General features: G+C 45.3%; 1 protein-coding gene across 2 annotated transcripts; it reads left to right on the forward strand.

Annotated features, from left to right (window-relative positions):
- The first annotated feature begins 1,340 nt into the window (after positions 1-1,340).
- Positions 1,341-10,098, forward strand: LOC136525789 (E3 ubiquitin ligase PARAQUAT TOLERANCE 3-like). 2 transcript variants are annotated; one of them, XM_066518658.1, is made up of 15 exons: positions 1,341-2,207; positions 2,847-2,946; positions 3,151-3,229; positions 3,368-3,528; positions 3,769-3,848; positions 4,118-4,177; positions 4,253-4,409; positions 4,510-4,658; positions 4,847-5,014; positions 5,088-5,378; positions 6,257-6,307; positions 6,395-6,647; positions 6,931-7,056; positions 8,235-8,478; positions 9,251-10,098. In XM_066518658.1, exons 1-15 carry the CDS (start codon positions 2,042-2,044, stop codon positions 9,839-9,841), a joined length of 2,676 nt encoding a protein of 891 aa, XP_066374755.1. In that variant the 5' UTR covers positions 1,341-2,041; the 3' UTR covers positions 9,842-10,098. The 2 variants fall into 2 exon arrangements, with proteins under 2 accessions (XP_066374755.1, XP_066374759.1); XM_066518662.1 differs by having other exon boundaries at positions 6,263-6,307.
- Positions 10,099-14,109: the final 4,011 nt, after the last annotated feature.

Here is a 14,109-nt window from a genome sequence, read left to right on the forward strand (position 1 = left end):
GTCGACCACGCTCGTCCCCATGGCAACAATACGAAGCACGTATCGTACAATTTTCTCAAGCAAAATAGAAATAGAATGCAGGATATATGTACCTCATGCCTTAGCCACTAGACAATCCTAGTGCACGAATGAAATAATTTACAATCATGAGCTATAGCCTGTAGGAACAAGATTTCTGAAGCCACTATTTCTAGGGATCTTCATGTCCGGGTTGCGCATGAGCTTCAGCCACATGTTTAGCCATCACCCCCTCGACGACATGCTCCACAACACTTCATGCGCCATCGTCGTGAGCCGCTGCTTCTCGCCATCCGACATGTTGCGCCAGCTTGCTATGCTTCCGAGCAAACTAAGGAGAAGGACCAAGAACCGGTTGGCTGTAGAGCACGACGCCTCCGTCCTCCATGGAGTGCCAGCTTGAAGACGGGCTCCTTCGCGAGAAAGCTCAAGTCCATGGCATTCCGGCCCAAGTCGAGCTCCGGCGCCTCCACGACGACCACAGATACGAGGAACAGTCGCGACCAGGAGCCCCGAGCCCACGCGGTCAGCCAGAGCTGCACGTGTTCGACCCAGCGCCCCGCTCGAAAGCGTGGCGGCCAGGCGCATCGGAGCGTCGGTGGCCCGACGACCTGCTCGGTGGCGCGGCGACCCTCCTCCAGATGTGCCGCCGTTGCTGGCCCTTGCCTCTAGACGCGCCGCCAACGCCGACACCCGCCTCCAGACACACCTCCGCTGGCTCCGCACGAGCAGCAGCCGCCGCTGAACTAGTCCGTGACTGTGGTCTGGTCTGACGGTCTTTCTTCAATTAGAGCTGAGGAGTGCTCGGCATGAAGGTCACCTGCAGCGACGAAGTGGCGGGGAAGCACCCAAGGGCGGATGCGGACTCGTGGGTGATCTCGGCTCCGTCGGAGGTGGACCGAGGCTCCTGGCCACGCACGCACGCGACCCGGTCGCCTACAAGCCGGTGGCGCGCGTGCAGTAGAGGTGCTCCGCGACGGGGTCAGTAAGAGAGACGACGTTCTATGGTCACGGGCGATGGGCTACTCTGCTCGGACGGAGAAGGAAAGGAGGGAGCTTGCTGCGCCACTGAACGGCAACCATGGCTGTGGCGGGCGTCCAGCAGCATAGCAAGAGAAAGGCAAAGATACATTTAAAATAAAATCTGAACAGCAGCCCTAAATAGCATTATAGCGTATGTTCGCATTTTATAATGGCGAAAACGATGTTAAAGAAGCGAAACCGAGGAAGGCAAAATTCCCATTTTCTCCCATGAGGCCATGACCTCATCCGATCCCTTTCCCATCCGCGCGTCCCGACCCCTCCCCTTCCGGCCTCAACAACGCGAGGAGGCGACGCAATCCTGGGAGCTCGAAACCCTAGCTCCTAACTCGAGCCCCGGTGCCGTCGATTCCTCAGGGGCCGCCGCGATTCGGCTCCTGTAGCAGCTTAGGGCTCCACCGCTCCCCGGCTGCATCAGCATCGACGGCGGCGGCGGACGCCGCAACGACTGCGCTCGAGGAAGCACCTCGTCTCGGCGGGTTCTCGTTCTTGGAGTCCTTCCATAAAGCGGTCTCGTGGTGTCCCGAGCCCGGATCTACGGCGATCTGGGAGGGGGAAGGCGATGGATGAGGCGATTCAGTGGTAACCCCAAATCCGGTGGGTTTCCGGCTGGCAGAGGCGGAAAGGTTCGGGCCTTCGGCGGGTGATCAGATTTCTCCTTGCGGCTTGAGGCTTGTCTTCTTCCGCGACGGTGTAGGACTGGAGCGCAGGAGCCGACAAGGCGGTGGAGATAAAAAAAAAAACTGCTTGCTTGTACACTTGTTCATGTTCATTAGTTCCTGCTATTTGTCCTGGTTTAAAGCATCAATTTTCCGCTCAATTTAAGGGCGAAGACAGTTTTTTTTGTTCTTTCCTTGTTGGTTTCTATGGAATAATCTCTATTACAGAAGAGGAGTGGAAAAGCAACAAAAAAGAAAAAAGAAAATAAAATACAAAAAAGATAAAACCAGAAGAAAAAAGAGAATTTGAGTGGGCAAGCGAAATGGCTGTGTATTACAAGTTCAAGAGTGCTAGAGACTATGACTCGATTCCGATCGAGGGGCAATTCATCTCTGTTGCCAACTTGAAGGAGCGGATTTTTGAGTCCAAGCATCTTGGCAGGGGCACAGATTTTGACCTTATGATCTCAAATGCTCAGACCGATGAAGGTTGGTTCTTTCTCAGATTTTTTTTGTGGGTGAACATGTGTTAGTTGATTAGGTCCTGATAAAAATTGTGATGGACCAGGTTGTAGAATTGTATGATCTTTAATCAGGGACTATTTGGTTCATGCACTCGAGTTCTGTGTCAACTCAACCAAGCATGTTGAATGCTGAATACTGAATCTTGTTTAGGTAGCTGGTATCAATTGTTTTAATCTTGTGTTCCTCTTTTCCCTGCGTTCTGAACCTGCTAAGACAGCCCTATCCCTTACAGGGCTTACAGGGTTGATATGAAGGATTAGCTGTAATCTATGCTGGCAAATTTTTGATACATAGTCTTGCATTTTGTTTGGTGAACCTTAGGGATTGGATTTGATTTAATATGTCGAGAGCATGAACCAACTATTGCCTTGATGCATATTAAGTTAGTTCCATTAGAGTCGTGCTTTGTTTGTTTCCAAGCAAGCATTCGTACCACATTGCATTGTAAGAGGGACATGTTCAAAATAATATTTACTTGTACCCCAAGCATTCAAATTGTCATGTGATGAATTAGTTTGTACTGTGTTTTCTTGTGTGGATTTGTGATGGATTCATGCTATCAAGGTCTTGCTTAATGTTTCATGGTGATATTTTCACTTTCAGAGTACGCTGATGAGGCCACTATGATACCAAAAAATACGTCAGTATTGATTCGGCGGATACCAGGACGACCAAGGAAGCCTATTGTCACAGAACCTGAAGAGTACTGTCTTGATCTTTGACTACTTGAACAATTAGCAATATATCTCTTAATTATTCTTAGTGAATCTTTAGGAGTTCACCACCTTCAGGCTGTGTGCAATGTGGTGCATTACATTTGATTATTTGGCTGGACCATGTCACTGAAAATGTTCAGGAGCTTTGCTGGTTGGTGAGCATATATTGAGATGTGTATCCAATTCTGCAGGTCAAAAGATGCAGAAGATGGTGTAGAAGAAGTCATGCCCACTGCGAGTGCTTTTCTTGGTGATTCATCTATGAAATATGTAAGATTGACAACCTCTTGTTGGCTCTCTCTTTATCTTGCCAAGGTTGGCCATTGGAAGTGCATTAGAATTTTCATATATCTACTAGAAATTGCCTATATTTACTAGGAGCTGATATTCAATATATTAAAACTGCAGCCTGAAGAATCTGAGTGGGATGATGAGTTTGGCAACGAATTATATGTTTCTGATTCGGTTCCTTCTCAGCCTGCTTGCCAGGCGGTTGATGATTCTGAAAACAAAGTTGACGAGGATAGTAAAATAAAAGCACTTATTGATACATCCGCCCTTGACTATAGGTGAGTAACCTACTGGATTAGACACTGTGTGCGAGAGGTTTTTACATGGCCAGGTCGAAATGACCCCACGTACCCGGGTCTGGGGCAATGTTCCCGGGTCGAGGGTTGATGCCTTTGACCCCGTTTTCTGTGACTAGTCTTGCTGGCAACTGATAGATCTGTTACTCTTACTATGCCAGTGTATGCTAATCAAATATTGGTTTTATAATCATAATGTAATTGGATGGTTGATGCTTTCAGCCAAATCCCTGATGGTTATGGTTCTGGAAGAGGCTATGGTAGAGGGATGGGTGGCAGAATGATGGCTGGCCGTGGCTTTGGTAATGCTCTGTGCCCTTTTTTTGCAATTAAAGTGTTAGCTTGAGGTATTATCAAAATATATCTTTGTGAGGAAAATGTTATATCCACCTTGGTAACATTGATATTCTTTCCATTGTGTGAAAAGTTTTTTTTGATATATAGTGATATACGAAATACTTGTACATATATAATAGATTGTATGCACTTTGGTATTCTTTGTGAATATTTTCCATTTGTTTCTTGAAGAAAAACTATGCTTCTTAATATCTCTTCCTTTATTATTCTGAAGGACGGCTGGAACGCAGGACACCTCCTCCAGGTTATGTTTGTCACAGATGTAAAGTACCTGGTATGTTAGTGGCTTGTAAAATCTTAAGCATTGTATGTTTCACTGTTCTTTCGCTCAATGGATCTTGTTTTGCAGGTCATTTTATTCAACATTGCCCCACAAATGGTGATGCTAGATATGATGTGAAAAGGATGAAACCCCCAACTGGTATTCCAAAATCAATGCTAATGCAAACTCCAGATGGCTCATACGCACTACCAAGTGGGGCTGGTGCTGTTTTGAAGCCAAATGAGTGAGTACCCACATTTCTTGAGCAGCTTTTGTGATTGTATAATAACGAGTGCATATGTACTTTGGGCAAATAATAAGCATCATATTTTTCTTTGTGTTAGAGCTGCTTTTGAGAAGGAGATAGAGGGCCTACCTACCACACGTTCTATTGGTGATCTTCCACCAGAGCTACGCTGCCCATTGTGCAAAGAAGTAATGAAGGATGCTGTTCTAACTAGTAAATGCTGCTTTAGGAGTTTCTGTGATAAATGTAAGCTGTCTTTTAAGTTCCTGATTGTGTGTTTCAGACTGTTACTATTTATACTGCCATCATATGATATGACTGGCCCTGTTGTTTTCTTATATATTTTATTATACCGCAGAGTGTTTCCTTTCCCTTTTCTCATTAAAATATGATGCTGTTCGGGGAGTTAAGTGCTATTTGTATTTTTCTGGCAGGCATCAGGGATTACATAATTAATAAGTCAATGTGTGTCTGTGGTGCCACAAGCATATTAGCCGATGATCTTCTCCCTAATAAAACTCTAAGAGAAACCATCAGCCGCATATTAGAGGCACCACCAACTAGCAGTACGGAAAATGTGGGAAGCATGGTGCAAGTACAAGGTACGTTTGTATATTTGCTTGTCATTGGATTTGCTTTGATCGCAATTGGAAAATGATGATGTATGTTTTGTAGACATGGAGTCAGCTCTACCTGTGCAACCTAAGCTTAAGTCTCCTGCTGTTTCTGCTGCTTCAAAGGAAGAGGCTAAAGCATCCACACCTGTAGAAGAGTCTCCAGACGCTGAGAGCCTCAATGGAACAAAAGCTACAAATATCGATGCGAGTTCTTCAGATAAGAAAGCCACAACAGTTCCGGATATTGCTGAAGGGACCATGGATTCTAAGAAAGCGAAAGAAGATAAACCAGTAGAAACAACTCCATTGGCAAAAGATTCTCAAGAAAAGTTGCCTGCAGGGGAACAAGGTGAAAAGCCTTTGTTCCTGTTTCTGTTTGTAGCTAGCTCTTGCCTGTATTGCAGCTTCCCTTAAAAAATAAGTGCTGAAGAATTTATACTTAAGTTCTTGTCACAAATAACATTTCGGACAATATATGGTCTCCAAAACATCACTTTTACTATTGTGTTTTGTTGTATTATATACTTTTGTGAAAGCATTTTATGAGACAAACCTACTCTTTCAAATGTCCAAATCCAATACATAAAAAAGTAATTTGTAACTATGTTTGAAATGATTTGACTGCATGACTCAAAATGTCACTTAGGAGTATTTGTGACTGCATGGATTATCTGACATCTAAGAATAAAGAAGTGTTGTAATTTGTTTGATGTTATTATACATTTCATTTTATAAGGTGTGCACACATTCTAGGAGTCAAAGATCGTAATCTTCTACTTACAGTTAGCCTCATTTGATATGAATTTTATTGGATTCACATTTGAATACATTTTCTTGTGGTTAAGGTTTTGTTGCTACAAAGATAGTCAAAGTCTAGTTTTGGATACTCAGCTAAGTCAAACCATTTGATACAATAATCTAGACTAACTCACTGAGCTCACTGATTGCTAGCTTAAAGGATAGATAGTTTAGAAGGTAATTGAATTTAATGAGGTAACAAGAAGCATGGCTGCTTTATCTTGTGCCTTTCCTTTTTCATAATCAGTAGAACAGAGGGAGCATAACATCTTTCTCATTGGTCAAACTAGTCAAAAGATCTTGTCTAAGAATAGATTTTCAGAGAATGGCAATAACTCTTGGAATTAAATAAAGTGACTGGCACCAATTGTCTTTCTTTTTTTGGTCAAATTATTTCTGTTCTTTGAGATACTGATTTTCTTTTGGAAGCTTCAGCGGTGAAGAAGAAGAAAAAGAAGAAGCCACGTGTTCCCGGAAATGGTAAAGTCCTTATACCTTTTGTCATCAAGATCTAGCTGCAGGTGCAAGTAATGGCTTAAATAAATGGAATTCTTATTCTGTTAACAGCTGAGGAGCAATGGAAAAATTTTCAAGATTTTGGAGCTGAAAATTTTTCGGGAATGCCCTTGGGTCCAACTGGAGCATTCAACCCTTACTGGGGCGGAGGAGTGCCATTGCCAATGGATTACATGGGTGCACCGTTTCCTGGTCCCATGCCCTACATGGGTTATCCACCAGGTCCATTTGACCCTTTTGGTGGGGGTGTTCTCCCACAAGATCCATTTATGCCCCCAGGATACATGATGCCAGGAGTTCCTAGGTATATATTTTAGCACCAGTTAGTTTTTATGCAGAAGAAACATGACCAATTCTGTATGTGCCGGTTATCTTCTTTGTACATCTGAAAGTTAAAAGGAATGTGTAAGTGTAAACTTTGTGGCTGTATTTCTCTGTTTTGGTGAGAGAAGCATTAGTTTGATGTTTGCCTCTTTTGGTTAACAGCCTAGTATCCATGAACGGTTGTATGGATTTTACTTCTTTGAGTAACAGGTGAACAACGCCTTACTATGGTTGTTTCTGAAATCTTGTATTATTCATTTCAGGGATCTTTCTGAATTGGCTGTTAACACTATGGGACTAAACATGCTCCCGCCCGTTGTGAGCAGAGAAGAATTTCATCCCAGGAAACCTGAACATAGGAGACGTGAAATGGATCGGTTCAATGAAAGGTGATTGGACACTTCAGATGCCTCTCTATATTTGAACAAATTGAACAGCTGTTCCATGACATTTCTAGATCCCTGAAGTCATGTTCTTTTAAGTTGAATCAGCGGATGACACTAATTTGGATCATTCCATGACATTCCTAGATCCCCGAAGTCACGTTCTTTTAAGTTGAATCAGTGGATGACACTAATTTGGACCATCCACCATTTTTCAAATGCACAGGCCCATAATGACCATCCAAATGTAGTTTTTTTTTGAGTTGAGGATAAGAGAGAAGTTGGTCTAAATGTCTTGCTTGGAATTGGCAATGTTCCCCTTTACCTTGAGCGTTGATTTCTTTCGGTCTCACAGAGGCATGGGCCATTTTGAACTGCATCATCATATAAATTCTGAAGGATACATAAGAACCATGTATAGAGTAAACTGCATCCAATGTCCCTACTCCCTAAGCTTTGTACAAGTTGCCCTTAGATGGTATGGCATGCCCTGAGCTTGACCATGTTATTTGCGTTAGTCATTCTTGTGGTTTCTGTCTCAAAAAATATAGCTCTGTAGTTTTTATTGTTATTTGCATTTGCCATACGTTGGTGCTTTGTAAACTCTTCTTTATGAAGCCCAAGTCACTGCTTGGCAAAATAGCTAGTTTAGGTGTCAGTGATATACTCACGTCATTTATGTGATTATGCCCCTAAACTTTCAAACACTTTATCCATGGATGTCACTTTTTAGATTCACTAAAAGCTCATCCAGACTTAAATCTCTTGCCTCAGTGAACAACTGAATGACTGAAATTGTGAAACATACTGGCACAAGTTTTGGTCTTATTATAGTTAGTTTTGTTGCATAAGAATCTAAAATGGCAGAACCGCACGAAATTAGGGATTGAAAGTGCTATTTTCAATGTGTGATAAAGTTTCATGCCATTGCTTGGTTTTCATTTCTTTATCAAACTTCTATAAAATGTAAATGTTGGTTGTAAATTGTAATGCTGCTAGTCCAGTGTCATGATCTATAAAGATGGTGCTTTATGCTCTATGAATAATCCCTTGAGTTATGAATTACCTTATAGTGGTATAATATCACGAATCTAATAATGAACTAAGTCTATGTTCAGTGAATTTAGTCATTCTTTTAGTGCATTCTTCTCTCAAAGCTAATCTGTTGAGTTGTGTTCTTGCAGGGAAAGAGAGCGTGACCGATCTCGAGAGCGGGAGCGGGAGCGTTCCCTGGAGAGAGAGAGGGAGAGGGAGAGGGAGAGGGAGCGTGGCCGATCCCTGGAGAGAGAACGAGAGCGGGTGCGGGAGCAGGAGCGTTCCCGGGAGGGTGACCGTGAGCGGCAGCGAGCCAGGGACAGGGACTCCCGCAGAGAGGCCAGGGCATCACCAGGGGCCATTACTGATAGTACCTCGATGAGGCGGAAGGATGTATGTCTTTTCCTGTCAACCTGTTATCATGCCAAGTTTTGTACTGTTATCAGTTCCATGGTAGACATATGGATCATCGCCGCCACCGCTGCCACACTAGACAGGGCAGGAAGAAATCCAGATGGCGTCCTGCCTGATTCTGGTGATCCAGAACAAGAGAGGCACTCTGTTGAATTCCTATGCCTTCTGTTCTCAGCGCCTCGGCTGTTTGATCCGATTACAGTAAGAGGTTTGCTTAGGTTACAAGCAGCAGTCACCAGCGGGAGCATTGCCCTTGTGATTGCGTTCCTGGGTTTACAGGATGCCATCGCTATGGCGGAAAGATCTTTAGTTTATTTATATGTATTTATATTTGTTTTCTTTGGGACTGGGTCTGTCATTTTTTTTCTTTGTGTTTTTCTTTCTTTTCCGTTCATGTCTTTTGCTTTCTGGAAGATGACGCTTTGCTTTATTCTTTCATACCTAGCTTTTATTTGTTATATGCTTTTACATTTCTATAATTGCTTGCAGTGGATAGGACTAGAATTTTTTTTAAGGTAAAAAGTAGCAGGGGAGCCCAAAAACCGATGTTAGGCCACGATAAAGAGAGCGATATCAATTTTCACGGAGTGTCATGCTAGGCTGCTGACGCGTGTGGTGGGCCGCAAGCTGACGTGGCAAAGCTTGAGCCTTGATGAGTTTTGACCGTACGATTAGGGTTGGTTGGCTAGGATGAACTGTCGGTAGTGTTGTCACGTGCTGCATTTTTATTTTATTTTATTTTGTTTTCCAGAGGTCGAGGTCCCAGCCGGACAGATCGGAGCGTGGCCCGCCGCCGCCGTCCAGCCCCAACCGGCAGTCGCGTCGCTCCTCCAGCTCCGGCAAGAAGCGCTCCTCCTCCGACCGCTACGACGACATCCAGCTCCCACCTCCCCCGCCGACGGCGTCGCGGCACGAGGCCGAGCCCGCCGAGGCACCCGCGGCGTCGTCGAAGTCTAAGGCCAGCGTCTTCTCCCGCATCAGCTTCCCCGGAGACGGCGCCAACCCTTCCGACGCCAAGCGCAGCCGCAGGGCCTCCGACAAGCCCCCCGCGCACTCCTCTTCCTCCTCCAAGAAGAGCGCCGCGGCAGAGGGCGGCGGCGACGGCCGCGGCCATCGCCACCACCACCAGAACCACCGTGAGGCCGCCGCAGAGGCGGAGGAGGAGAAGCGTAGGCCCGCCGCGGGCGACTACTACGGCGGCGCGGACGAAGAGGAGAGCGAGGAAGAGGAGCAGCACTTCAAGCGACGGCCGTCCTCGTCCTCCCGGCGCGAGCGCGAGCAGGAGGCCCTGGAAGAGCAGCCGCGGCACTCGCGACGGTCCAGGGACCACAAGCGCCGGTGAGGCGCAAGGCTGCCGCCACCTACCTTCTTCTGCGGCGTTGAGCGTCGCCGCGTCCGTCTGTGCTAAACCTTAGAAGCTTGGAGTTGGGAGGTGGTCGCCGGAAGCGCGCCTCCCCAGAGCAGAGAGTCCGCCGGCTCCGCGCTCTGCTTCTCTTTCGCGTCCGGGTTGGACCCTGTACATTGCCTCCGCGAATATTCTGTTTTGCTTTTAATCGAATCGGATCGGATCAAATGGGAATATTATAATAATTTTGATTTGATGTCATCTTGATTGCTGTTTAATTATTATGTCTCCGTTCTTGTTGAGGTGAGGACTATGGGCCAGTTTAGTTCTAAAATTTTTGGCAAAATGGGTACTGTAGCATTTTTGTTATTATTTGACAAATAGTGTTTAATTATAGTCTAATTAGACTTAAAAGATTCGTCTCGTGGATTTCGTCTAAACTATGTAATTAGTTTTATTTTTTATTTATATTTAATACTTCATATATGCGTCTAAAGATTCGATATGATGAGAAATATAAAAAATTTTACAAAATTTTTGAGGAACTAAACTGGGTCTATGCCATTTGCGAATCCTTAGTGGCCCGCAATTTCCTTGTTTAGCTGGAACTGATTGAATCCTTAGAGCAAGGCTAATAATATAGTCGGCTTGCTGGCTGTAAGGTTTTTTTTGTAGCCTTCTCTCAGTCTACTCATATAGCAGTTAGCTCTTTATAGTTAATACATGGCCCACTTGTCTCTCTTATAGACTTTTTTGGTTTATGTGTCTAAACCGACTATAAACTTATAGCTCATTTCTCTTCTCTCTCCTCCCTCTCTTTTCCACTTCAGCATTTAGTCGGCTTACGACCTGCTATTATACTCTTAAAAATCGCTTACGGTTACGGACGCGGAGCAGGCACTTTAGTGTGTCCGTTTTGCTCGTACCAGTCACCGTCTGGAGCAGCTGAGCATGCGCCACCTCGCAGTGCCGACGCTACGTGGCTGCAGGCGCGGTCACCCACGTCTCTCGCCTCGTTCCAATCCGTCCTCTCACGTCCAGCTCTATCGCTCGCGCCTCGCGCCTCGCGCCTCGCGCCCGTCGCGTTGAAGCCGTGCGTCCGCTATATATGTTCTTGACAAAATGAGATGTTTGTTTATGTGTGTGTATGTAGCCTGTCGGGCAGTACATTGCAGCGGAAGAGGATGAGGAGGACACCTCTGGCGGCGCAACAGCAACAGCAGCTCGATAAGGCGGGGGCCACGGAGTGCTGGACGGGACCACGTGATATAATCGTTTCAAATAGCGGCCTATTTGGCAGAGTTCCACCGGCGGACCTGAAGCGGTTTTGGTAAACCGTTTGGCAAAATGACTTCCCTGTGAGAGCATGTTTTTAGGGGCCTGAAGGAGTAGTCGGGAGAAGCCACTTTTTTTAGCTCCATCCCACCCCAAATCACTGTGAGAGCATGCTTTTAGGGGCTTCACAAGTGAATGTATTTTACTTTACCCCGTTTGATAGAAAACGGCTCCAAACGGCTCTTGAAGCCGGTGAAGAAGCCCTGCCAAACGGGGCCTTACGGAGATGCTTGTCTTTTACCAGACACTAAGCATCTCGAAAGCAAGTTACAGCGGGCGGTATCCGTCGGACACACTCCAAGAAAGAAGCCGAAAGATCCACATTTCAATAATGAGAATGAGTTACAATACTTGTCTATTTCATACATCAGAGTTTCTTAAAAGTACATTCGGCTTGTTCACTAGTTGGTTTCTGAACTGGTTTGGGCTGGCTAGTGCTGGTTTGCTGTGAGAGAAAAACACTGTTGGCTGACTGATTTGGGCTATCTGAAACCAACAAGCGAACAGACTGATTATTACAACACCAATTGTCAGAGTGCGGAATGATAAACAGCGGAATTTAAAATAAACATCTAGCGATAAGAACGAGGATCCGTCTGGGCCCACCAGAAGAATCCTCCACACAAGGGTACTTCTCATGCATCACCTTCAACATGGGTAAATAAACCCTAAGTACACAATATACTCGCAAGACTTATCCGACAAGTGGAAATAATTTCCCAACTCCAAGGAATATGATAAGCTTTATGGTTTGCTAGTTTTTTTTTAGCAGAAAGCAATACTAATAGTAAGTCCTTATTTATGTTATTATTATCAGCCGCATTAAGTTATTATCTATCCAGTCTATATAAGCACATGTTCTACTTTCAAACAAAAGTTGAGCAATCGGTTCCATTTCTTCTCCTTTCAACTTTAAGTTCTTACTACGGTGCTAAACACGAGACAAGCCGTACCGGATCGTCCGACGATTAGCGAATCAATGTGCCCAGCTGGGTGCCCCGAAAACACACATCCCGCTTGTACCACAGACACAAGCGGGACTAACCCATCACTCTCCTGTCCCGAGTGTCCAGGTCCTCGTTCAAACTTAGACTCCAAGCCCCCACTCCTGAGTCGAGTCTCGGACTCAGTGTGGTGCAAGGACCTCCACCATCTATGACTTGCCCACGATGCCTTATGCAACGACCGGTCCTTAATCGACATAGGTAGAAAAAAAGTGTAACCAAGCCATACCCTATTGGACACAGGACACAACCCCTTACACCCACCAGTACCTAAACCATATCCCTGCCTGGTCATAATTTTTTCTTTCCACCATTTTATCATGAGTGATCATCTTTATCATCTACTTGCGAGTAACGGCAGGTTACTCACACTACCGATATTCTGAGCATAGCAGCTACTCGATCTGTACTAGTAGGACTCATAGGTAGATATATTTATACATGTAGTTTCCATAAAATACCTGTAACGTAAATGCACATCATAGATATATATTCAGTGATAATTTAAAATAAGGGTTATGCACCGGGGCTTGCCTTGGATAGGCGATGGATCAGTAAGGTCAGCACCAATAGGCTCCGGGGCTCCCTCCTGCAAGAGGATCTCCTACTCGTACTCCGGTTCATCGATAGGCACGAACTCAACCAACTCGTGATCTACATGCATGACATGATGACGCAATACTTAGTAATATAGCAACAACAATTCTTAAAACAAAAGTACATCTATCTAACTACTAAGCTAGTGCTACCAACCACGGTACTAAGCTATTTTTTTTTACCGACAACAAGTTTGAAGTATGACATTCATTATTATTATAGCAACTACATGTATTCTTACTCCTAATGCCGATTTACGCTATATATGATAAAGCAAGGATAATGGCTACTTTATTTATCATCCTACTCTAGGGATACAAAATTTACAATAAGTACATAATAATCTAGTGAGTCTACTGTAAATTTTTTATAGCTATAGCTATCACCAATTTCTCACAAAAATTCCTACAAATATTACTCTACATAATACTAAGCTCTCTAGTTTGGATTTATGAGCCCATTACTATCACAACTAACTGTAAATTAACTACACTAACATATAGATGATATTTTTTGAACCTAACAAACTTGGTTTCACTATTTTTGGACATCTACAAGATTTACTACAATTTCTCAAAGTTTAGCTAGAAACTATATTGAATAAACATTTGTAATTCACTGGAAATTGGAAAACGAATTCACAGCGCGACCCAACTCGCACGTGGCTCAGCCCAGCAAGGCGGGGCGCACGCGCGAGCGTGGACGCGAGCGCGGCCCAACGCGGCGAGCACGGGCCAGTAGGCGGGCGCAGCCCACTGCAGCAGCGGACCGAGGCCGGTGCGGGTGCTAGCGCGAGCTGGCCCAGGCGGGAGCGCAGACCGCAGGCGCGAGCTGATAGAGCAGGGCGTATTACTAATGTATTTGGGATTTATTTTCCTATACGAAAGCGGCCCTAAAATGGGTGTGACGCAGGGATGACGTCAGGCTGATGTCAACAAGCTAAGAGCAACAGTACACACTGCCGGCTGCTCGCTTTCTCTGCTCACCTACGCGAGCGTGGTGCGGTGGTGTTCACCGGCGAACAGAGCATGCCGGTGTGCTATTCGTGGCGCTGCTACTAGCTCGACGCAGAAGAGCGTGATGGTGCAGATGAGCCGGCTGACCTCGCTGACCTCACGCTGGAGGTCCATGAGAGGAACGCCTCGCACAACCTCACCGCAGGACGAACACTCGACGGGATGACTCCGAACGGAAGCTAACTACCCGAGTTCGATGTGTGTATGGCTAATTGGAAAACGGTGGAGTGTGTGAGGCCAATTTCAGGAGCGACGCCTCCAGACTTATGGCGGCCGGCGACGGCAAGAATTCAAATTGGCGCCCCGACATTGT

This window comes from Miscanthus floridulus, chromosome 2 (assembly GCF_019320115.1).
Source record: "Miscanthus floridulus cultivar M001 chromosome 2, ASM1932011v1, whole genome shotgun sequence".
NCBI lineage: Eukaryota > Viridiplantae > Streptophyta > Magnoliopsida > Poales > Poaceae > Miscanthus > Miscanthus floridulus.